This window comes from Sus scrofa, chromosome X, assembly GCF_000003025.6.
Source record: "Sus scrofa isolate TJ Tabasco breed Duroc chromosome X, Sscrofa11.1, whole genome shotgun sequence".
Classification (NCBI taxonomy): Eukaryota; Metazoa; Chordata; class Mammalia; order Artiodactyla; family Suidae; genus Sus; species Sus scrofa.
In genome coordinates, this window is record NC_010461.5 from 123862862 (window position 1) to 123887118 (window position 24257).

The following is a 24257-nucleotide window of genomic DNA, read 5'->3' on the forward strand; positions in this document are numbered from 1 at the left end:
ATTTTGAATTAAAAACCACAAAAGGCTGAAAAATAGAAACAAAGAACAAGGGCAACAAATAGAGAACAGTAGCAAATATGGTAGCTATTAATCCAACCAAATCAGTAATCACTTTGAACATCAATGGCTTAAATGTACCAATTAAAAGAGACAGATATTATCAGAGTGGATCAAAAAGGAAGACCTAATTTTATGTTGTCTTCAAGAACCGACTTTAAATATAAAGAACCATTTAGATTAAAAGTAAATGGATATTTGGGGGGTGGGGGGATGCGCTGGGGTTATGGGATGGAAATCCTATAAAATTGGATTGTGATGATCATTGTACAACTACAAATGTAATAAATTCATTGAGTAATAAAAAATACCAGAAAAAAAAGTAAATGGATAAAGGAAAATATACTATGCTAACACTAAACAAACAAACAAAAAAAGCAGGAGAAGCTATATTAATTTCAAACAGAGCAGACATCAAGGCAAAAAAACATAGTTATCAGATATAAGAAAGGAATTCCATAAATTAAAGGGGTCAGTGCCCCGAGAAGACATAACAATCCTCAATGTGTATGTGCCTAACAACAAAATGTCAAACCATGTGGAATAAAAAATGATATAATTGCAAGGAGAAATAGATAAATCCATTATCATAGTTGGAGAGTTCAATATCATTCTATCAGAAATGGACAGATCCAGTGGTGAGCGTTCGCGCTCTGTCTCCTGTGCTCCTAGAGGAGTGACGGACATATCGGCACCGCAGCCATGACTGAGGCTGATGTAAATCCGAAGGCCTACCCTCTTGCAGATGCCCACCTCACCAAGAAACTATTGGACCTTGTTCAGCAGTCGTGTAACTACAAGCAGCTTCGAAAAGGAGCCAATGAGGCCACCAAAACCCTCAACAGAGGCATCTCTGTGTTCATTGTGACGGCTGCAGATGCAGAGCCCCTGGAGATTATCCTGCACCTCCCACTGCTGTGTGAGGACAAGAACGGGCCCTATGTTTTTGTGCGCTCCAAGCAGGCCCTGGGGCGAGCCTGTGGGGTCTCCAGGCCTGTCATCGCCTGTTCTGTCACCATCAGAGAAGGCTCACAGCTGAAGCAGCAGATCCAGTCCATCCAGCAGTCCATCGAACGGCTCTTAGTCTAAACAGGTGGCTTCTGCCACACTCCCTCATGGCTCCTCCCCCAGGGCTTGTGTATCATATTGTCTGTTAGCATGTAGTATTTCCAGCTGCCTTCTGTTGTTATAAAATATTGCAGTGCTAAATCTAGGGGGAAAAAAAGAAAGAAATGGACAGATCCAAGCAGATGGAAATTCAATAAGAACATAGTTGAACTCAAAAACATCATCAATCAATTGGACATAATTGACATCTATAGACTGCTTCATCCAACAACAGCAGAATACACATACATACTTCTCATGCTCACATGAAACATTCACCAAAATAGACCACATTCAGGCTCATAAAACATATCTTAACAAATTTTAAGAGATGTCTGTTCTCAGACCACAACGGAATTAAGCTAGAAATCAATAAGAGAAAAATAGTTGGAAAATCCCCAAATACTTTGAAATTAAACCACATATCTCTAAATAACACATAGGTCAAAGATGAAATCTCAGAGAAATGATAGAAACACAATTTACCAAAATTTGTGAGATGCAGTAAAAGCAGTGCTCATGAGGAAATTTATAGCATTGAAAGCATATATTAGAAAAGAAGAGGAGTTCCCGTGGTGGCGCAGTGGTTAACGAATCCAACTAGGAACCATGAGGTTGACGGTTCCATCCCTGGCCTTGCTCAGCGGGTTAAGGATCCAGCGTTGCCCTGAGCTGTGGTGTAGGCTGCAGATGCGGCTCAGATCCCGTGTTGCTGTAGCTCTGGCGTCGGCCGGTGACTACAGCTCCAAACCTCCATATGCCGCGGGAAGCAGCCCTCGAGAAAAGGCAAAAAGACAAAAAAAAAAAAAAAAGAAAGAAAGAAAGAAAAAAGAAAAAAAGATAATCTATGTTTCTATAATCTATGTTTCTACCGTAGTTATTATAAACAGAAGAGCAAATTATATCCAAAATAAACAGAAGAAAAGAAACAATAAGTCTTAGAGCACAAGTCAATGAAATTGAGAAATCAACAGAAAATCAATGAAACTAAAAGCTGGTTCTTGGAAAAGATCAATTAAATTGATAAGCCTGGCTAACTAAGCAAAAAAGAGAGAGGATACAAATTAGTAACATTAGAAATGAAGGAAAGGGGAGTTCCCATCATGGCGCAGTGGTTAAGGAATCCGACTAGGAACCATGAGGTTGAGGGTTCGGTCCCTGCACTTGCTCAGTGGGTTAACGATCCGGCGTTGCCGTGAGCTGTGGTGTAGGTTGCAGACTCGGCTCGGATCCCGCATTCCTGTGGCTCTGGTGTAGGCCGGTGGCTACAGCTCCAATTGGACCCCTAGCCTGGGAACCTCCATATGCCGCGGGAGCGGCCCAAGAAATAGCAAAAAGACAAAAAAAAAAAAAAAAAAAGAAAGCACTAAAAAAAAAAAAAAAAAAAGAAAGAAATGAAGGAAAGGACATCACTAGAGATCCCATAGGCATTAAAAGGATATTAAAGAAATATTATGAGCAACTTGATGTCCACGAATTTGATAACCTAGATGAAATGAACCAATTCCTTGAGAAACACAACCCATAAAAACTCACATAAGAAGAAATAGACAGGGAATTCCCACTCTGGTTCAGCAGTAATGAACCCGACTAGTATCCATGAGGACACAGATTTGATCCCTGGCCTCGCTCAGTAGGTTAAAGATCTGGTGTTGCCGTGAGCTGTGGTGTAGGTCGCAGATGCGGCTCAGATCCCATGTTGCTGTGGCTCTGGTGTAGGCAGGCAACTCGGCTCCGATTTGACGCCTAGCCTGGGAACTCCCATACACCACACCTGCTGCCACGAAAAGCAAAAGAAGAAGATGGAGGAGGAGGAGAAGAAATAGACAATTTGAATTGAGCCATATTTATTTAAAAAATTAAGGAAGTTCCCTTGTGGCATAGCAGGTTAAGGATCCAGCTGTGGTGTAGGCTGCAGAAAGAAAACAAACTGATTTTAAAATGATGGAAGATAGTATGAGAAAAAGAATGTACATATACGTATGACTGGGTCACTATGCTGTACAATACTGAAATTGACACAACACTGTAAATCAACTATACTCTAATTTAAAATAAACAAATAAACAAATACAAATAAAAATGGCCCAAAGACCTTAAGAGACACCTCACCAAAGAAGATTACATATAGGAAATAAGTATATGAAAAGACACTGCACATCATATGTCATCACAGAAATTCAAATTAAAACAAGATACTATGGTATGCCTATTAAAATAGCCCAAGTCAGAAGGGACCTCAGAGAAGCCCTCCCCGACATGCATAGCCTTCCCCATTATCAACACCTTTCACCAGAGTGGTACATTTACTACAATTGATGAACCTACCTTAAAACCTCATAATCAATCCAAGTCGATAACTGATATTTAGGATCACTCTTGGTGTTGTACTTTCTATGTGTTGGAACCAATGTATCACATGGATCCATCGTCATGGTATCATACAGAGCATTTTCACTGCCCTCAACATTCTCTGAGATCAGCCTATTAATTCCTTCCCTACCTCAACTCCTGACATCTGCTGATTTAAAAAAAAAAAAAAAAAAAACTCTCCATAGTTTTGCCATTCCCAGAATGTCATATAGTTGGAATCATAAAGTATGTTGTCTTTGCAGATTGTTTTCTTTTACTAAATAATAGGCATTAAAAATTCCTCCATGTTTTTTCATGACTTCATAGCTCTCTTATTTTCAGTCCTGAATGATGTTGTATTGACTGGATTACTACAGTTTACATTTCCATTCACCACTGAAGGCCTTCTTTGTTAATTCCAAGTTTGGGCAATTATGAATAAGGCTGTTATAAACATCCATGTGCAGAGACCATACGGGAAACCTCTGTAACTTCCTCTCAATTTTGCTGTGAAACAAACTTCTGTAAAAAAAAATCGCTAATAAATAAAAGCAAATAAACGAGGAGTTCCCACTATGGTGCTGTGGGTTAAGGATCCAGCATTGTCTCTGCAGTGGAGATCTCTGCATTTGATCCCTGGCTCAATGCAGTGGGTTAAGGATCCAGCATTGCCACAGCTGTGGCATGGGTCGCAGCTATGGCTGGGATTTAACCCCTGGTGGAGGAAATTCCATGTGCAACGGGTGTGACCAAAACAAAAAGTACATAAATGAATGATGAAAAATAACAATTTTTACTCTCTAGTTTTTGTGTATGTATGTTGAAAAAACTAGTAACTAAGAATAGAATGATGATATCTTCAACTCCTAAAAAATGTAAGCAATACACATAAAGCTATATAACACTACCAGTGTGATACAGGCCAAGTGATACTCTGAGGGAAATATATATAGCCTTGAACATATCAGAAAATAAATATTTAAAACATCCAAGCAGTTCAAGAAGCTATGAAATGAATGCCATAAAAAACCTGAAGAAGTAGAAAATAAGAAATAATGAATATAAATGCAAAAGTAATGAAATAGAAAACAGTAGAGCTAAATAACAAAATTCAGTTCATTGAAAACACTTATAAGTAGACTTTTTTTGCAAATATGCTCCATTACTAAGGGAAAAAGCAGAACGATATAACTTAGAAACAATTTGTACAGAGGGACCCCACAGATCCCTGCCCCTGCGGTCAGCCACAGGAGACGCCTAGGCAAGATAAGCCCTTGGCAGCCTATCCTGACCTCCTTACATTCAGGTCACAGAGAGACTGGGGACCTGGTATAACGGGCGGGGCCTCCAGGGGGTAGAGGGGAGAATCCAAGGTCCACCTGGGACCAAGGTGAGGACTCTGAGGAGGGAGGAGGAGGTGGGGGCGACCTGGACGCCAGGTCCGAGATCTCCGAGAAGCCTGCCCCTGCCATCAGCCCTGGGAGGCCCCGCGGCGGGATGAGCACGTGGCCCCGTGGCCCGACTTCCTGACATCCGGGTCTCAGAGACCTCAGGGACCTGACCCAAAAGGCGGGGCCTCCAGAGGGCAGAGGTCGAGTCCGAGGTCGTGCTGGCAGTCCGGGTGAGGCGCCCGAAGGAGGACTGAGGGGGACCTGGACCCAAGAACAGAGGGGACCTGAGGTGGGCCGAGGGGAGGGGCTCGGGCTGAGGCGTCAGGATGAGGGGCCCGAGCGCGGGGGGGGGGGGGGGAAGGGCCGCCTGGACCCCGAGTCGGAGGGGAGCTCAGCGACGCCCTCCCCGGAAGTCAGCCCCATCCCCCGCCTCGGGAGCGACGAGCACGTGGCCCCGTGGCCTGACTTCCTGACATCCGGGTCTCAGGGCGGCTGGGGCCCTGGGATAAAAGGCGGGGTCTCCAGGGGGCAGAGGGAGCATCCGGGGTCCCGCCGGCACCCAGGTGAGGCCCCTCAGGGGGGCCCGAGAGACGCCGAGGCCTGGAGCGGAGGGAGAGGGCGCGGGGCGGCCCCGGGCCGGGAGGTGCACACGAGGCCGGGCCCGTCGTCGGCTCCCGGGGCTCAGGCAGACGGGGGCCTCGGAGAGACGAGCGGGCCCCTCACGGGCAAACCGGGCGATCCCGGGCCCTGCCGGGCGTCCGGGCTGGATGCCGGGCAGGGTCGCGGCCCTCAGACCCCGGCGCCGCGAGGGAGCCTTTGCCCTGGCGCGGGGAGCAGGAGGCCCGGGGGAAGGAGGAGCAGAGGAGGCGGTTCCTGACCTCTGGCTGAGGGTCTCCGGGCCAGGAGGTCCCTGGTCTGAGGGGTGGGGCTTCGGGGCGGCGGAGGTCGACGCCCAGGACCCCCGGGGAGCACGGAGCAGACCCCACCCCTGGCAGAGGGGCCCGGGCAGAGAGCTGCCCTGTGCTGGGTGCTGGGAGGCCAGGCAGGAGGGGCGCACCCAGCAGTCTCCCCGGCCTCAGACCCGGGGTGGGGGTGGGGGGGGCTGGGCAGGTGTGGCCACGTGTGGGCCCCTCACCTCTTCCGGGTCCACATGGGGTCTCCTTCTGAGTTTCCCTCAGGCTCGCAGGGGAGAGGGCCTGGGCCTGGCAAGAAAAGGCGAGCAGAGGCCGGAGCCCTGAGGGGACCACCCACCGGGGACTGGGGGCCCTCCCAGAGTCCGGTTCAACCGTCCTACCAGCACTGGAGACCCGGGCTGTGCCACGGTCTACACCCGCGGTGCCCCTCCATTCCTCTTACAGCGTCTCCAGGAACCAGAGGTGAAGGCCCAGGTGTGAGGCCCGCGTCCTCGTGTCACAGAGCAGGAGGCCCAGGCCGTGCCAGGCATCCAGGTGAGGTGTGGGCCCCGAGTGTGGACCCAGGGGCTCCCCATCCCAGAGCAGAGGGGACCCCACAAGGCCAAGTCACCCCATCCCCAGGGACCCCCAGATCCACACGCTGAGCCGGCTGCACCCTGAGGAGCCACCTTGCATCCCCTTTCAGGGTCACAGGGGACAGGCCGCCCAGGAGGAGAGCCTCTGTGAGGCCTAAGAGCTCCCCTAGGGAGAAGACCTGTAGGGAAGTGGCCTTTTACACAGCCCGTGGCTGAGATTCTCAGCCATGGCCACTCACACTCCCTCTTTCCCCCAGGACCAGGGTGCCATCTATCACCTTCCCACACACCTGTTGGCTGCCTGGCCCCGTCATCATGCCTCTGCGTCAGCAGATTGAGCTCCACAAGATAGAGGATGAACCTGAGGACCCAGCAGAGGCCCAGGACCTGGTGGAGACCCAGCTGCATTGGGGTGAGGAGGAGTCCACACCCTCCTCGTCTTCCTCCTCCTCAGTCTCCTCTTCCTACTCTGTCCTGTTCCTAGAAACCCTGGAGGAGGAGGCTGATCCTGAGACCCCCAGTCCCCCCCAGGACCCTCAAGGTGTCTGCCCCTCCCCTGCTCCTGTGGCCCCCACTCCACTGAGCCAATCCAAAGATGATGCTTCCGGCAGCCAAGATGATGAGGGGCCAAGCCCCTCGCATGACCAGGAACATGCCGATGCTTCCCAGTCAGGCTCTCTGCATCTGAAGGTGGCTGACCTGGTGGAGTTCCTGCTTCTCAAGTATTGTGCCAAGGAGCCCACCACCCAGGCAGAGATGCTGAGTGTGGTCCTCAGAGATGCTCAGGACCACTTCCCTGAGGTCCTCAGCCAAGCCTCCGAGCTCATCCAGCTGGTCTTTGGCTTGGATGTGAAGGAGGTGGACCCCAGTGAGCACACCTACGCCCTGGTCCCCACCCTGGGCCTCACCTGGGATGGGGTGCTGAGTGATGGGCAGAGCCTGCCCAAGACCGGCCTCCTGGTGGTGCTCCTGGGTGTGATCCTCCTGAAGGGCGAGTGCGCCCCTGAGGAGGAGGTCTGGGGAGCCCTTGGCAAGATGGGGGTGTGTGCCGGGAGGGAGCACTGCATCTATGGAGAGCCCAGGGAGCTCCTCACCCAAGTGTGGGTGCAGGAGGGGTACCTGGAGTACCACCAGGTGCCGCACAGCAACCCCGCCCACTACGAGTTCCTCTGGGGTCCCCGGGCCCACGCGGAGACCAGCAAGTTGCAAGTCCTGGAACATATGCTCAGGGTCAGTGAGAGGGATCCCAGGTCTTTCCTATCCTTGTCTGAGGAGGCCGTGATTGAGGAAGAGGGGTCCTGAGCCCAAGTGGTGGCCAGGCTCCTCACAGGCCCAAGCAGTCACCTCCTAAGTAGTGAGGGCCAGGTGAGGTAGGGGCACACAGTGTATTGCAGCTTTGGGTTCCCCTTCTTTATGATGACATGGAATTTCATCCTTGTTTCCTTTAGTGAGTTTCCAAATGTTTTTCCTTTTAAGATTATTTTTAATGTCAATATATTTTATTTTTATGCAATATTTAAAGTGCTTATGAAATAAATCCTTTGTTTTTATGAAATATTGGCTGTATTCCCCATGTTGTACAATACATCCCTGTGGCGTATCTTACGCACAATATTTTGTACCTTCCACTCACCCACCCCGATAGTGCCCCTCTTCCCCTCCCTCCTGGTAACTGCTAGCTTGTTCTCTGTAACTCCAAGTCTGCTAGTGTTTGATGTATTCACTAGTTTGTTTTATTTTTTAGATTGTAAGTGATAATCACACAGTGTTTGTCTTTCTCTGTCTGATGTATTTCACTTAGCATAATGCCCTATGAGTCCATCCACGTTGCTGCAAATGGCAAAATTTTGTTCTTTGTTATGGTTGAATAGTATTCTATTATATATATAATCTTCATCCATTCATCTGTCAGTGGACACTTAGGTTGCTTTCCTGTCCTATTGTTTTTTTTAATTAATATTTTAAATTTTTTATTATTTTTTTTTTATTTTCCCACTGTACAGCAAGGGGGTCAGGTTATCCTTACATGTATACATTGCAATTACAGTTTTTCCCCCACCCTTTCTTCTGTTGCAACATGAGTATCTAGACATAGTTCTCAATGCTATTCAGCGGGATCTCCTTGTAAATCTATTCTAGGTTGTGTCTGATAAGCCCAAGCTCCCGATCCCTCCCACTCCCTCCCCCTCCCATCAGGCAGCCACAAGTCTCTTCTCCAAGTCCATGATTTTCTTTTCTGAGGAGATGTTCATTTGTGCTGGATATTAGATTCCAGTTATAAGTGATATCATATGGTATTTGTCTTTGTCCTGACTATTGTAAATAATGCTGCTATGAGCATTAGAATGCATGGATCTTTTCAAATTAGCGTTGCTTTTCTCAGATATATACCCAGGGGTAGAATTGCTCGATCATGTGGTAGTTCCATTTTTACTTTCTTGACAAACCTCCATGCTGTTTTCCACAGTGGCTGCACCAATTTAAATTCTCTCTAACAATTTAGGAGGGTTCCCTTTTTTCCACATCCTTGCCAACATTTGTTATTTGTGGTCTCTTCAACAATAGCTATTATTGCAGATGGGAGGTGGTATCTCATTGTGGTTTTGATTTGCATTTCCTTGATGATTAGTATCTTTCCATGTGCCTGTTGGCCATCTGCATGTCCTCTTTGGAAAAATGTTTTTTTCAGTTCTTCTGCTTATTTTTTAATTGGATTGCTTTTTTATGAGCTGTTTGTATATTTTGGATATTAACCTCTTATCAGTGATATCATATGCAAATATTTTCTCCTATTCAGTAGGTTGTCTTTTTTGCTTTGTGAATGGTTTCTTTTACTGTGCAAAAGCTTTTAAGTTTAATTAGGACCCATCTGTTTATTTTTGCTTTTATTACCTTAACTTCAAGAAACAGATCAAAAAAGAGATTTCTGTGATTTATATCAAAGAGTATTCTGCTTAGGTTTTTCTCTAAGAGTTTTATAATATCTGATCTTACATTTAGGTCTTAAATCTGATTTGAGTTTATTTTTGTATGCAGCGTTAGAAAATGTACTAATCTCATTAGCATAGCTGTCCAGTTTTTCCAGCACCACTTATTGAAGAGACTGTCTTTTCTCCATTGTATATTCTTTCCTCCTTTGTTGTAGATTAATTGACCATAGGTGCATGAGTTTATTTCTGGGCTTTGTATTTAGTTCCTCTGATCTGTATTTCTATTGTTGTGTCAGTATCATGCTGTTTTGATGACTGTAGCTTTGTTTTATAATCTCAAGTCAGGAAGCCTAATTCCTCCAACTCCATTCTTCCTTCTCAAGATTGTTTTGGCAATTTGGGGTCTTTTGTGTTTCCATACAAACTTTAAAATTATTTGTTCTAGTTCTGTGAAAAGATGCCATTGGTAATTTTGTAGACATTGCATTGAATCTATAGATCGCTTTGGTCATTTTAACAATATTGTTTCTTCCAATCCAAGAACATGGTATATCTTTCCATCTTTTTGTGCATCTTCAATTTCTTTCATCAATGTCTTATAGTTTTCAGAGTACAAGTCTTTTGCCTCCTTAGGTACATTTATTCCTAGACGTTTTATCCTTTTTGATGGGATGGTAACTGGGATTGTTTCCTTAATTTCTCTTTCTGATACCTCATTGTTGTGTAAGAAGGCAACAGATTTCTGAATATTAATAATAATAGTTAATAAGCTCAGTATCTAAGTTGGTGAATATTGATCACACGTGTTTGTACTTATCCAATTTAAGACCAAGTTTAAGTTTGCTATTTTGTAAAACAAATTGAGAAACCCTCCCATCATAGTTTGTGATCCTGAACTAAACAGAGCATCCAAATGGTAATTTACTTGGACATGTGAAAGAAATTCACAGTAACATTGATGAGGTCAAGAAATAGAAAAATAAAAGTAGTTAATTCTTGCTCTCTTATCCTTGTCTGTCATTGTAGAAAACTAAAATATCTGTGTTTAATTGAATTTGCATGGGTTCTTTAAGAAATCAGGAGAAAATTTTTTTTTCTTTTTACAGCTGCACCTGCAGCATGTGGAAGTTCCTAGACTAGGGGTCGAATCAGAGCTGCAGCTGCCAGCCTAAGCCACAGCTACAGCAACACCAGATCCGAGCTGCATCTGCAACCTATGCCACAGCTTGTGGCAACACTGGATCCTCAACCCACTGAGTGAAGCCAAGGACTGAATCCACATCATCACAGAGACTACGTTGGGTTCTTAATCCACTGAGCCACAATGGGAACTCCAGAATCAAGAGAAAAGTAATTTGCTCACTGGCTCATTTCTTCCACAGACATTCATTGAGCCTCTGTTCTATGCAAGGTCCTGTGTTAGTAGTGGGGACACCAGGAAATCAGAACACCCCTCACCTAGAATGATAGTCTAGGAGCTTCAGTCACATAAAGAAGGTGGCAAGATGCTCCCTGAGTCCCACACAACAAGTCAAAGAAAGGGTGAAGGCCTTGTGGCCAGGGAGTAAGCATTCAAGTGTAAGTGCCCTGAACCAGGGTAGTTTGGGACTTTTGGAAGCAGGAATTCCCTTTGTGAGCGTTGGATGTAATAAAGCTGGATAATGGCAGCAGCCAGACTCATAGACCTAGGAGTGTCTTTGTGTGTAAGAAGGTGTTTCTGGAGCTGATAGTCTGCTGTTATTTTATTTCAAATACAGAAATCTGATTTAGTAGTGTTCTGGGAGTGTTATGAAAGGGAAAGTAAGGATCTCTGACAAGCAGAGAGATATCAGGAAAGTCAGAACTGGTCAGTCAGCCCAGACCTGGTTTCCTGAAGGGGAAACCTCCCCAAGTTGTGGAAAACACTATGTTGGGGCAATGTTTTCCTACAGAGCACCCAACCATTTGTCTCCTTAAGACAATGTACATTGTGGCAAGACTTCAGGCATTAAAGAATAAGTTTCTTCACACCCACTACCCATATCACTTGCTCCTGAAGGCCTCTTGGCTTCCTCATTCCAACAATGAGACATGAGTCACCCCCTAAATAATGCAAAACAAAGACTGCAAATACAAGACAGGCTAGTAAGGAAGGGAAAAAATAGCGCTCCTTGGTCCAAGTGCCAGACAGAATGATTTAAATGCATGCTTCCCACTTTGAATATAAAGACACTCAACAGTGCTGAGAAAAGTAATGAAGAAGATTAATAAGCCAAGACACTCAGCTAGAAGGTTCATAGCCTCAGAACTGTGTGGAATGGTGATTGTGTCAACTCTCTCCTACACTTATTCTTGTGTGACAACCTTCCCCCACCCCCTCCCAGATCTACAGTCCTCGCTGCCTAGGGCACATAAAGCAACCCCCAGAGGATGAATCTGGCACTTTGAGGAATGATGGGGATTTAAGGAAAAGTCTGGCCTTGATTACAGTAGACTACAAAGAACCAGTTGAAATCGCTCCCTGAGAGGATAGTAGCCCTGTTTTTTAAACAGGAAAGAAAGGAGGAAAAGATGAAGGGATAGAGGAAAGGGAAAGGGGGGGGGGAGAAAGGAGAAAGGTAAGGAGAAAGGGAAGGAAGATAAACCTTTTAAAAACCTAGGAAGCAAATAATCAAAAGGGCTGTTTTGGAAGAGGAGGGAGCAGAAAGGAAAAGGGAGCAGGAAGAAGATTAATGAAAAGTTGTCCAGTGGTAAGAGCCTTGGGCAAGGGATTAATAGATTCATATTCTATTCCCTGCTCTACTACTGACTTAACTAATTTGCAAGTGCCATCTCTTCTCTAAGTATCGGTTTCTTCATCTGTGAAATGGGGATGTGTGGGGACTTAAAGCTGCCACAAGGTCCCTGCCTGCTCGGTTTTCACAGGAGAAAGGCAGATTCCTCACAGAATTAGGCTGTCAATAAGCATATATATTTTTTTAATTAGTAATGGATTCAGTAAATAACAGATTCAGCTGTTTATGGAAAGTTTCTAACACTCTCAAACATTCAACCATTTACATAAATCACATCATGTTGTTCATATTATGCTGCAACTTGCTTTTTTTAAAAAAGGCTCCATTGAGATATAATTTATGTACCATAAAACTCACCCATTTAAAATGTACAATTCAGTAGTTTTTAGTATGTTCACAGAGTTGGGCAACCACCACCTCAGTCAATTTTAGACCATTTCCATTAACCCAATAAGAAACCCTGTACTCAGTATTCACTCCCCGTTTCCTCCCAACCCCCACACCTCCAACCACTGACAATTACTAGTCTACTTCTTGTTTCTGTAAATTTGCCTATTATAGACCTTTCATATAAGTGAAATCATGCAATATGTGACCTTTTAGGTCCAGCTCCTTTCACTTAGCAAAATATTTTTGAGAGCTTCATCCATGTTGTAGCCCATATAATATCTTTATTTTTATGGTAAAATAATATTCCATTGTATAGATATACCAGAGTTTTGAACCTATCTGTTGATGAACATTTAGGTTTTTTCCAACTTTGAGGTATTTTAAATAGTGCTACTGTAAACATTCCTGTTCAAGTTTTTGTGTGAACATATATTTTCACTTCTCCAGAATATATATACAGGAGTACAATTGCTGGGTCAAACAATGATTCAATGTTTAACTTTTTGAACAACTGCCAAATAGTTTTCCCAAGTGACTGCTCCGTTTTACAATCCCACCAGCAAAGTATCCTTACCAACACATTATTACCTGCCTTTTAGATTCTAGTCATTTTAATGATTGTGAAGTGGTATCTAATTGTTTTTTGTTTTTTGTTTTTGTCTTTTTGCTTTTGCTAGGGCCGCTTCCTGCGGCATATGGAGGTTCCCAGGCTAGGGGTCGAATTGGAGCTGTAGCCCGCGGCCTACACCAGAGCCACAGCAATGCAGGATCCGAGCCGAGTCTGCAACCTACACCACAGCTCACGGCAACGCCGGATCCCTAACCCACTGAGCAAGGCCAAGGACGAACCTGCAACCTCATGGTTCCTAGTCGGATTCGTTAACCACTGTGCCACAACAGGAACTCCTAATTGTTGTTTTGATTTGCATTTCCCTAAGAACAAAAAATCTTGATCTTCTCATGTAATTATTGGCCATTCCTATATCGTCTTGGAGAAAGGTCTATTTAAATATTTTGGCAATTTTGAAATTGCAACATTTTTCCTTTTATTTTTGAGTTATAAGAATTCTTTTTATAAAAAATTATTTTTATGCTCTGGATACCAGTGCCTCCTGATGTATGTAATTTACAAATATTGTAATTTTTATATTTGTATTATAATTTGGGGGGATAAAATTTTTTCCTCTACCCAATGCCAAGGCCATAGCAAGCAAATTTCCTTGCCATTCTATCTATCTGGCAGGCTTATTATTATTTATCCTTTTAGTAATGGTGTAACTAATTCCCAAGCAGGGGATCTTCTATTAGACTTCCTACTAATCTCCCATTAGATTTCCCACTTTGGGCAGGCACTAAAATTTATACCCTACCCTATGCACTTTATGTAGCCCTCAAAATGAAACCTCAAATTTTCCAAATTTTTCAGCAACCTCAAGGATAAAAGCTGACTTTTATACCCTCCCACCTCCCGGGATTCCTGCTATCATTTCATTTATGTCTTCTGTGAATTCCAAATTTGATTACCAAGGAGTGATGCATTTAAGAAGCTTTGACTTAGTATTTTAGTAGTTTTCATGAAGAGGCTTGTTTAGGGTATCTTTTTAAATGTGCTATAAAAATGGCGTTCCCACTGTGGCTCATTGGGTTAAGGACCCAAAGTAGTTTCCATGAGGATGTGGGTTCTATCTCTGGCCTTGCCTAATGGGTTAGGGATCCACCATTGCTACAGACTGCAGCATAGGTCACAGATGTGGCTTGGATCTGGTGTTGCCATGGCTGCGGTGTAGGCCAGCAACTGCAGCTCCAATTAGACCCCTAGCCCGGGAAACTTCATATGCCACAGGTGTGGCTGTAAAAATAAAATAAATAAATAAATAGTTTAAAAATGGAACTCTGCGTTTGCTTTTTAAAATTTTCTTTTCAAATAATTGTAGGCTCAAAGAAGTTGCAAAGATGATACAGAAAAGTTCTGTGTACCTTTCATCTAGTTTCACCCAGGGGTTGCTATAATACCATATCAAAACCAGGAAACTGACATTGATACAATGTATTAGTATAGTTCAATTTTTCATGTGTAGATTTGTGCAACCACCACCACAATCAAGATACAGGAATTTACTGTTGTGGTGCAGCAGAAATGAATCCAACTAGTATCCATGAGGATGCGGGTTTTATCCCTGGCCTTGCTCGGTGGGTTGGGGATCTGGCATTGCTATGAGCTGTGCTATAGGTCACAGACGTGGCTCGGATCCTGAATTGATGTGGCTGTGGTGTAGGTGGGCAGCTGTAGCTCCAATTTGGCCTGGGAACTTCCACCATATGCCGTGAGCGCGGCCCTAAAGAAAAAAAAAAGATACAGAATTATTCCATCATCATAAAGCCTTCCCTTGTGCTGCCCCTCTATACTCATATTCATCCTTCTACCCTCATAATTCCTATCCCTGGAGACCAATAGTGTATTCTCCATATCTATAACTTTGTTATTTCAAGAAAATTGCATATGCAGAATCATAAAGAATGATACCTTTGGCGAATGGATGTTTTCATTCTGAATAATGCCCCTTAAGCCATACAAATCATTGCATGTATCAAGTTTGTTCATTTTTATTGCAAAGTAGTAGTCCATGTATGGGAAAGCACTACACTGTTGGCTTATGGAAGTTCCCAGTCTAGGGGTCTAATTAGAGCTACTTCTGCCGGCCTATACCACAGCCACAGCAATGTGGGATCCAAGCTACGGCCGCAACCTACACCACAGTTTACAGCAATGCCAGATTCCCAACCCACTGAGTGAGACCAGGGATCGAACCCCCAACCTCATGAATACTAGTCAGATTTGTTGTCCCACTGCATCACAGTGGGAACTCCCAAATTTTGAAAGTAACATAGTCAACAAGTGTAACCAATGTCTGAAGATTATTTGTTTTTAAGACCTTTATTTTTTTTTCCCACTGTACAGCAAGGGGGTCAGGTTTGTTTTTAAGACCTTTAAACTTGAGTTGCTAGATGAAGTGCAAGACCTCCAGTTACTATTTTAATTTTGTGACAAAGAAAGTTTAGTATAAGAATGTCTCATGCTAAAAAGAAGAGGAAAATAATTATCGTTATTTATCTGAAATTCAAGTTAACTGGGTGCCCTGTGTTATTGTCCATTGACAGATGAATGGATTAAGAAGATGTGATACAGGAGTTCCTGTCATGGCGCAGTGGGTACAGAAAGGATCCTAATAGAGTGGAGTTGGTCAGATAAGCTTCCTGGAGAATGTGAGTTTTAAGCCAACTGCAGATGAAAGCAGTGGATAGAAACAGAAGGCATTACAAATGTGGGACAGGCGTGTCCATGGCACTGAAATCGAGATGAGCAAGGAATTCCTGGTTAGGATGGCAACCAGATTAGCTGAGCCGGAGGAAGATTTTCAAGAGGGACAAGAGAGCTGAAAACTACTGACGTAAAAGCACAGTTTCTTTAACCATTCTTTTAGTAAAGGACATTTTGGTTGTTTGCAATTTTTTACTATTACAAATAAAGCTGCAGAGTTCCCGTCGTGGCACAGCAGGAATGAATCTGACTAGGAACCATGACGTTGCGGGTTCGATCCCTCGCCTCGCTCAGTGGGTTAAGGATTCCGCATTGCCGTGAGCTGTGGTGTAGATTGCAGACAAGGCTCAGATCTGGCATTGCTGTGGCTGTGGCGTAGGCCAGCAGCTGTAGCACCGATAAGACCCCTAGCCTGGGAACCTCCACATGCCACAGGTGTGGCCCTAAAAGGACAAAAATAAAATAAAATAAAAAAATAAAGCTGCGATGATGTTCCTGTTTGCTTTCAATTTATTTATTATATTTGAAATGAGTTTCTAATACATGATAGAGTTCAGTCATTTTTTTTTCTTTTTTATGGCTGTATCTGCAGCATATGGAAGTTCCCAGGCCAAGGGTTGAATAGGAGCTACAGCTTCAGCCTATGCCACAGACGTAGCAATGCCAGCTACTTAACCCACTGAGCCAGGCCGGATATATGCCCAAGAGTGGGATTCCTGGATCAAATGGTAGTTCTATGTATAGATTTCTAAGGTACCTGCATACTGTTCTCCACAGTGGCTGTACCAGCTTACATTCCCACCAACAGTGCAGGAGGGTTCCCTTTTCTCCACACCCCTCCAGCACTTGTTATTTGTGGACTTATTAATGATGGCCATTCTGACTGGTGCGAGGTGGTATCTCATGGTAGTTTTGATTTGCATTTCTCTAATATCCAGGGATGTGGAGCATTTTTTCATGTGCTTGTTGGCCATCTGTATATCTTCCTTGAAGAAATGTCTATTCAGATCTTTTGCCCATCTTTCAATTGGGTGGTTGGTGTTTTTGCTCTTGAGTTGTATTAAGTTGTTTCTATATTTTAGAGATCAGGCCCTTGTCCGTTGCATCCTTTGAAACTATTTTCTCCCATTCTGTAAGTTGTCCTTTTGTTTTCTTTTTGGTTTCCTCTGCTGTGTAAAAGCTTGTCAGTTTGATGAGGTCCCATGGGTTTATTTTTGCTCTAATTTCTGTTACTCTGGGAGACTGACCTAAGAAAATACTCATAAGGTTGATGTCAGAGAGTGTTTTGCCTATGTTCTCTTCTAGGAGTTTGATGGTGTCCTGTCGTATATTTAAGTCTTTCAGCCATTTGGAGTTTATTTTTGTGCATGGTGTGAGGGTGTGTTCTAGTTTCATTGCTTTGCATGCAGCTGTCCAGGTTTCCCAGCAATGCTTGCTGAATAGACTTTCTTTTTCCCATTTTATGTTCTTGCTCCCTTGTCAAAGATTAATTGACCATAGGTGTCAGGGTTTATTTCCGGATTCTCTATTCTGTTCCATTGGTCTGTCTGTCTGTTTTGATACCAGTACCACACTGTTTTGATGACTGTGGCTTTGTAGTATTTCTTGAAGTCTGGGAGAGTTATGCCTCCTGCTTGGTTTTTGTTTCTCAGGATTGCTTTGGCCTTTCTGGGTCTTTTGTGATTCCATATACATTTTTGGATTGTTTGTTCTAGTTCTATGAAAAATGTTATGGGTAATTTGATAGGGATTGCAGTGAATCTGTAGATTGCTTTGGGTAGTATGGCCATTTTTACAATATTGATTTTCCCAATCCAGGAACATGGAATATCTTTCCATTTCTTTACATCTTCTTTAATTTCCTTGATTAATGTTTTACAGTTCTTGGCATATATGTCCTTTGCCTCCTTGGTCGGGTGTATTCCGAGGTATTTGATTTTTTGGGGTGCAATCTTAAAAGGTATTGTGTTTTTGTATTCCTTTTCTAGAGTTTCATTGTTAGTATACAGAAATGTGACTGATTTCTGATTGTTAATCTTATATCCTGCTACTTTGATGAATTTGTTGATCAGTTCACGTAGCTTTTGGGTTGAGTCCTTAGGGTTTTCTACGTATAGTATCATGTCATCTGCATACAGTGACAGTTTTATCTCTTCTCTTCCTATTTGGATGCCTTTTATTTCTTTTGTTTATCTGATTGCTGTGTAGGACTTCCAATACTATGTTGAATAGCAGTGGGAGAGTGGACATCCCTGTCTTGTTCCAGATTTTACTGGGGAGGCTTTCAGCTTTTCTCCATTGAGTGTTATATTTGCTGTGGGTTTGTCATAAATGGCTTTGATTATGTTAAGGAATGTTCCCTCTATACCCACTTTGGTGAGGGTCTTGATCATGAATGGATGTTGGACTTTGTCAAATGCTTTTCCTGCATCTGTTGAGATGATCATATGGTTTTTGACTTTTCTTTTGTTAATGTGGTGTATGATGCTGATTGATTTGCATATGTTGAACCATCCTTGTGAACCTGGGATGAATCCCACCTGGTCATGGTGTACGATCATTTTGATATGTTATTGGATTCGGTTGGCTAAAATTTTGTTGAGAACTTTTGCGTCTCTATTCATCAAAGATATTGGCCTATAGTTTTCTTTTTTGGTGGTATCTTTGTAGTTTGGATTCTACATATGCATGAAATCACACAGTATTCGTCTATCTCCTGATTCATTTCACTTAGCATAATATCCTCCAGGTCTATCCATATTGTCACAGTTAATAGGATTTCATTATTTTTAGGGCTGAGTAGTATTCCATATATATATATATATGTATATATATATACCACATCTTCTTTATCGATTCATCCATTTATGGACACTTAGGTTGTTTCATATCTTGGCTCTTGTAAATACAGCTATAATGAACATACAGGTGCATATATTTTTTCAAATTAGTTTTTTATGTTCTTTCATAAATACCCAGAAGTGGAATAGCAGGGTCATATGCTAATTCTACTCTTAATTTTTTGAGGAAGCTCTGTAATGGTTTCCATAGTGGCTGCACCATTCACAGTCCCGCCAATAGTGTACAAAAGTTTCTTTTTCTCCACTTCCTCTCCATCATTTGTTATCTGTTGTCTTTTTGATGACGACCATTTTGACAGGTGTGAGGTGATAGCTCATTGTGGTTTTGATTTCCATTTCCCTGATAATTAGTGATGTTGAAGGATTTTTCATGTGCCTGTCAGCCATCCACATATCTTCTTTGGAAAAAATGTCTATTCAGATCCTCTGCCTATTTTTAAATCAGATGGTTTGGGGATTTTTGTTGTTGAGTTGTATGAGTTCTTTGTATGTTTTGGATGTGAACCCTTTATCAGATATATGGTTTGCAAAAATATTCTCCCGTTTGGTAGGTTGACTTTTCATTTTAATGATGGTTTTCTTCATTGTTCAGAAGCTTTTGTTTATGTTTTTTTATAGTGGGGAGCCCTCAATTTTTTATTAAAGTATATAAGTGGGTTACAATATTGTGTTAAAGTCAGTTGTACAGCAAAGTGATTCAGTTGTATATAATTTTTAAATTATTTTCCATTTTAAGTCATTATAAGATATTGAATGTAGTTACCTGTGCTGTGCAAATCCTTCTTGAGAAGGCTTTTGTTTTGATGTAGTCAAAATAGAATATTTTTTCCCTTGCCTTTGGAATCAGATCCACAAAACATCAATAAAATCAATGTCAGTGAGGCTACAGCCTATGTTTTCATCTAGGAATTGTATGGTTTAAGGTCTTACATTCAAGTTTTTATCCATTTTGAGTTAAGTTTGTGTATGGTGTAAGATGATGGGTCTTTTCATTCTTTGCATGTAGTTGTCCAGTTTTCCCAGCACTATTTACTGAAGAGACTATCCTTCTCCACTTTATGTTCTTTGCTCATTTGTCACAGATTAACTGTCTGTATATGTGTGGGTTTACTTCTGTGTTCTTAATATTGTTCCATTGATCTATGCGTCTGTTTTGTGCCAGTATCATACTGCTTTTATTACAATAAAACATAGAATAGTTTGAAACCAGGGAGCTTGATACTTCTAGCTTTGTTCTTTATCAAGATTGTGGCTATTTAAGGCGTTTTTTAAAATTCTTTAATTAAGTATAGTTGATTTACAATGTTCTGTCAATTTCTGCTGTACAGCAAAGTGACCCGGTTCATACATATATATACATTACTTTTCTCATATTATCTTCCATCATGTTCTATCACAAGTGATTGGATAGAGTTCCCTGTGCTGTACAGTAGGACCTCATTGCTTATCCATTCTTTTTTTTTTTTTTTTTTTTTTTGGCTTTTTGGCTTTTTGGCTTTTCTAGGGCTGCTCCTGTGGCATATGGAGTTCCCAGGCTAGGGGTCAAATTGGAGCTGTAGCCACAAGCCTATGCCAAAGCCACAGCAACTCGGGATCCGAGCCAAGTCTACGACCTACACCACAGCTCACAGCAATGCCGGATCATTAACCCACTGAGCAAGGCCAGGGATCGAACCCACAACCTCATGGTTCCTAGCCTCTGCTTGCTATGCCTTGGTAGGTGCAAGGAAAGGGCACAGGGCCAAGGCCTCACTTCTCTGATCTGCTGCTGCCAGTGGGGAGAACGGCAAGAGCTTGACTCCTCCAGCCTGCATGTTTTTTTCTTTCTATACAGTCATCAAAAGGATCTTAACTAAAAAAATAAATTAGATCCATTTGTACCCTGCTTAAACCTTCCAGTGGCTCCTTACTTTCCTCAAAATAAACTCCAAACCTCTTTCCATGGCCCATGGAGTGCTGCACACTGAGGATGTCGCCCCACCCCCATGCAGCCTTGCATCTTGCCACTCTCCCCAGACGACTGCAATCTGAGGCCAAGGGTCACCCCACCCCTCTTACTTGCTATAGTGGGGGCTTCTGTGCACATTGCCTTTGTGCCCTTGAGCTTCTCTGGCTTGCAAGAGCCACCCTGTGCAGGAGCTTAGGCTTACCAGGTCCCCACTCTTCTGATGACTCAAATGTAGGATTGTGGGGCAATGCCTCCTCTGGCTTTTCTTCCCCAGGTGCCTGGCTAAGAAGCCAGTAAAGTTGCATGGGTCTCAGTCCAATTTGCAGGACATGTGGAGCTGAAAGTCAGAAGGCTAGAAAGCCTGAGAGGTAAAATGTGAGAGTGGTTCACAGATCCCTCAGGGCCTTCCAAAGTGTTCCTCTTAGCAGGCATCCTTCTCTGATATCCCATGAGGCAATTGTGTGGTACAGGTCATTTATCCCAAATGCTGGCTCAGGTTGCAGGACCATGAAGTGAGGCCATTGACTTCCTGCTAGGCCCTCACCAGGATTCATGGGCACCTTTTTCCCTAACAAGGCATTTGCAAGCTAGGAAGCGGCCTCTTCCTTTCCCTCAGATCTTTTTAATTGTGGTAAAATACATATAACATAAAATTGGCTATCTTAGCCATTCTTAAGTGGACAGTTCAGTAGCATTAAGCATATTCACATAGTTGTGTAGCCACTACCAAAATTATCTCCAGAACTCTTTTCATCTTGCAAAATTGAAATTCTTTTCCCATTAAACACTGACTCCCTTCCCTTTCCCTCAGCCTCTGGCAAACACCATTGTACTTTTTCTCTATGAATTTGACTACTTGCTTTCATTTCTTGGCTACTATGAATAGTTTTACAAAGAACATGGGTGGAATTGCTATTTTCTGTGTTTCTTTTTAAATAGTAGACATCCTAATGGGTATGAAGTCATATCTCATTGTGATTTAGATTTGTATTTCCGTAATGACTAATAACATTGAGCATTTTCATGCACTTATTTGCCATTGTTATCATCTTTGGAGAAATGTCCATTCAAGTTTTGACCATTTTTTTTCAGCCACCCTCATGGCATATCGAAACTCCTGGGCCAGAAATCAAATCTGAGCTTCAGCTGAAGTCTGCACCACAGATGTGGCAGTGATGGATCTTTAACCCATTGCATCAGGCCAGGGAACAAACCTATCCCTCCACAGCAACCTGAGCTGCTACACTCAGATCCTTAATCCAATGTGCCACAGCGGGAATTCTTTTGGCCATTTTTTATTGGGTTGCTTGTTTTGTTGTTGTTCAGTTGTAAAAGTTCTTTGCATATTCTGCATAGTAACTTCTTACCAGATACATAATTTGCAAATATTTTCTCCCATTCCATGGGTTCCCTTATCACTCTTGGTTGTTTCCTTTGCTGCACAGAAATTTTAACTTTTGATGTAGTCTAATTTTTTTTCTTTTTTGGCCACACCTACAGCATATGGAAGTTCCTGGGCCAGGAATTAAATTCAAGCTACAATTGCAACCTGTACCACAGCTGTGGCAATGCCGGATCCTGCACCCACTCTGTTACAGCAGGAATTCCTTGATGTAGTCTCAATTATCTACTTGTCCTTTTGTTGCCTGTGCTTTGGGTGTCATTCCAAGAAATTGTTGCCATATCCAATGTCATGAATTTTCTCCCCTATGTTTTCTGCTAAGAGCTTTAAGTTTTAGCACTTATGTTAAGAGCTTTATAGTTTTAGCACTTATGTTAAGGTTTTTGAGAAATTCTGAGGGTTTTTTTAAATATGGTGTAGGAAGAGGGTCCAACTTTCTTTTGTATGTAGATACCCAGTTGTTCCAAGTCTATTTGTTGAAATTTCTCAGCTCTTAAAAGAAGAGTGACAAAGAGCAGAGTGTCTGAAGTGACTGGATAACTACGAACAAAGTCCTTCCTCTCACTGAGCCACTCACTTGTTAAGGAACCTGGGTCATTTACTCAGCTCCTGCTCTTTCATCACCCATTCATACATTCATACAGCAAGTGGTATCCAAACTTAGAGCCCACAACCTAGTAGAATTTAGGAAGTTCTTGGAGTTACTATCGTGGTGCATTGGTTAATGAACCCAACTAGTATCCATGAGGATGCAGGTTTGATCCCTGGCCTCACTCAGTGAGTTAAGGATCTGGCTGGCATTGCTGTGAGCTGTGGTGTAGGTCACACATGTGGCTCGGATCCCGCATTGCTGTGGTTGTGGCGTAGGCCAGCTGCTACAGCTCCAATTCGGCCCCTAGCCTGGGAACCTCCATATGCCGCAGGTGAGCCCCAAAAAGACAAAAAAAAAAAAAAAAAAAAAAAAGAATTTAGGAAGTTCTGTGGAATTAGGTGAGGGGAGAATAGTGTTTATTTTCACTAAGCTATAAGTGAATTTTTAGCGTTATGGACAATGAATGCAGGCTACCCACTGCAGGAAGATTAACAGTACCTGCAACTTTGTCACCAAGAGAAATCCCTGGTATTTTCATATAATGTTACCATGGTAGCAGCTCTCTCCAAATATTCTTTATACTTGTCACTACCTCCTAATTACAGTAATTATTAAACCTAGACTCAATCATATTATTTAATGCATCAATCAAGATGCACGTGAATTGTACAGTATCACAACTGTGTTTTTTTAATATTTTGATAACTTTATTTTAATAAAATTGCTTTCCGTTGTAGCCCTACTTATTTTGTTTCATGCATTCAAAAACAGTATTCTGAGATGGGCCCCCCAGGCCTCCCCAGATGAGCAAGATAAGAAGCCCTGCCTTATATTTGGGCCCTGGGGACACAGTTGCCCATGACACAGCCACAGTAAGATCCAGCCACTGGGAGTAGAAGGGCACACAGATGTGTAGATGTAGCATAGTGTGGTGATTTCTATGCTGGGGCCACCAGGTACTGTGGGACCCCAGCAGATTACTCAACTCCAAGTTGAGCAACCATTTCTTGGAGGTTTATACATAAGGAGAAACCATCCATTTATCCGCATTGGGGAGTGATTCTGCCCCCTTCTGACTTTATCACCCCTCTTTGTGCAAGGTAATGAGATTCAAAGGAACCAGCCCTTGGCAACAGAACATAAGCTCTCCTTCCTTCGCTTCTGCTGACACCAAATATATTCAGCTATGGGAATGGAGATGCTCCCTGAGCTCTCAGTAGCTATGGAAATCCCAGGGTTTCCCTAGCAACAGCTCTGGTTCAGCCTTGTTGCTAGGGAACGCTGGGATTTCCCAGGCTGCCACATGAGCAAGACTGCTCTAGCCCAAGGGCAGAGTTGTGGGCATAGCGGTGGGTCTGACCCCCAGGGAATGGGTGGATCACTCTGATCCTTTGAGGGCAAGCTGGCCCATAACCAAGTGAAAGGGGGCTGCACACTGGGCAAGAGGTCTTGAGAGGGCATTAAAGAAAAAGTGCAGTGGGGTAAGCAAACTAAGGAGAAAAGTTCAAGTGAGCCCAAAAGGTGCCAAGAACTGGAAGACTCTGAGCTTCAGGAAGCTCTTCAATCTTCAAATCCAGCACTTGGCTTTTTGTAAAGCACTTTCTCCAAGATTATCATGTGGTACACACCCGTCTGAGTTCAAGAG

The 24257-nt window shown here is 43.1% G+C and overlaps 1 protein-coding gene and 1 pseudogene across 1 annotated transcript; both read left to right on the top strand.

Annotated features, from left to right (window-relative positions):
• On the top strand, nucleotides 713–1264 carry LOC100152658 (annotated as a pseudogene).
• On the top strand, nucleotides 6712–7698 carry LOC110257698 (melanoma-associated antigen 8-like). Its single transcript, XM_021079880.1, has one exon. The coding sequence runs from the start codon at nucleotides 6712–6714 to the stop codon at nucleotides 7696–7698; it is 987 nt and encodes a 328-aa protein (XP_020935539.1).

What these genes read in the sequence shown, in the direction of transcription:
- LOC110257698 (XM_021079880.1), top strand. Translation starts at nt 6,712, where the DNA reads ATGCCTCTGCGTCAGCAGATTGAGCTCCACAAGATAGAGGATGAACCT.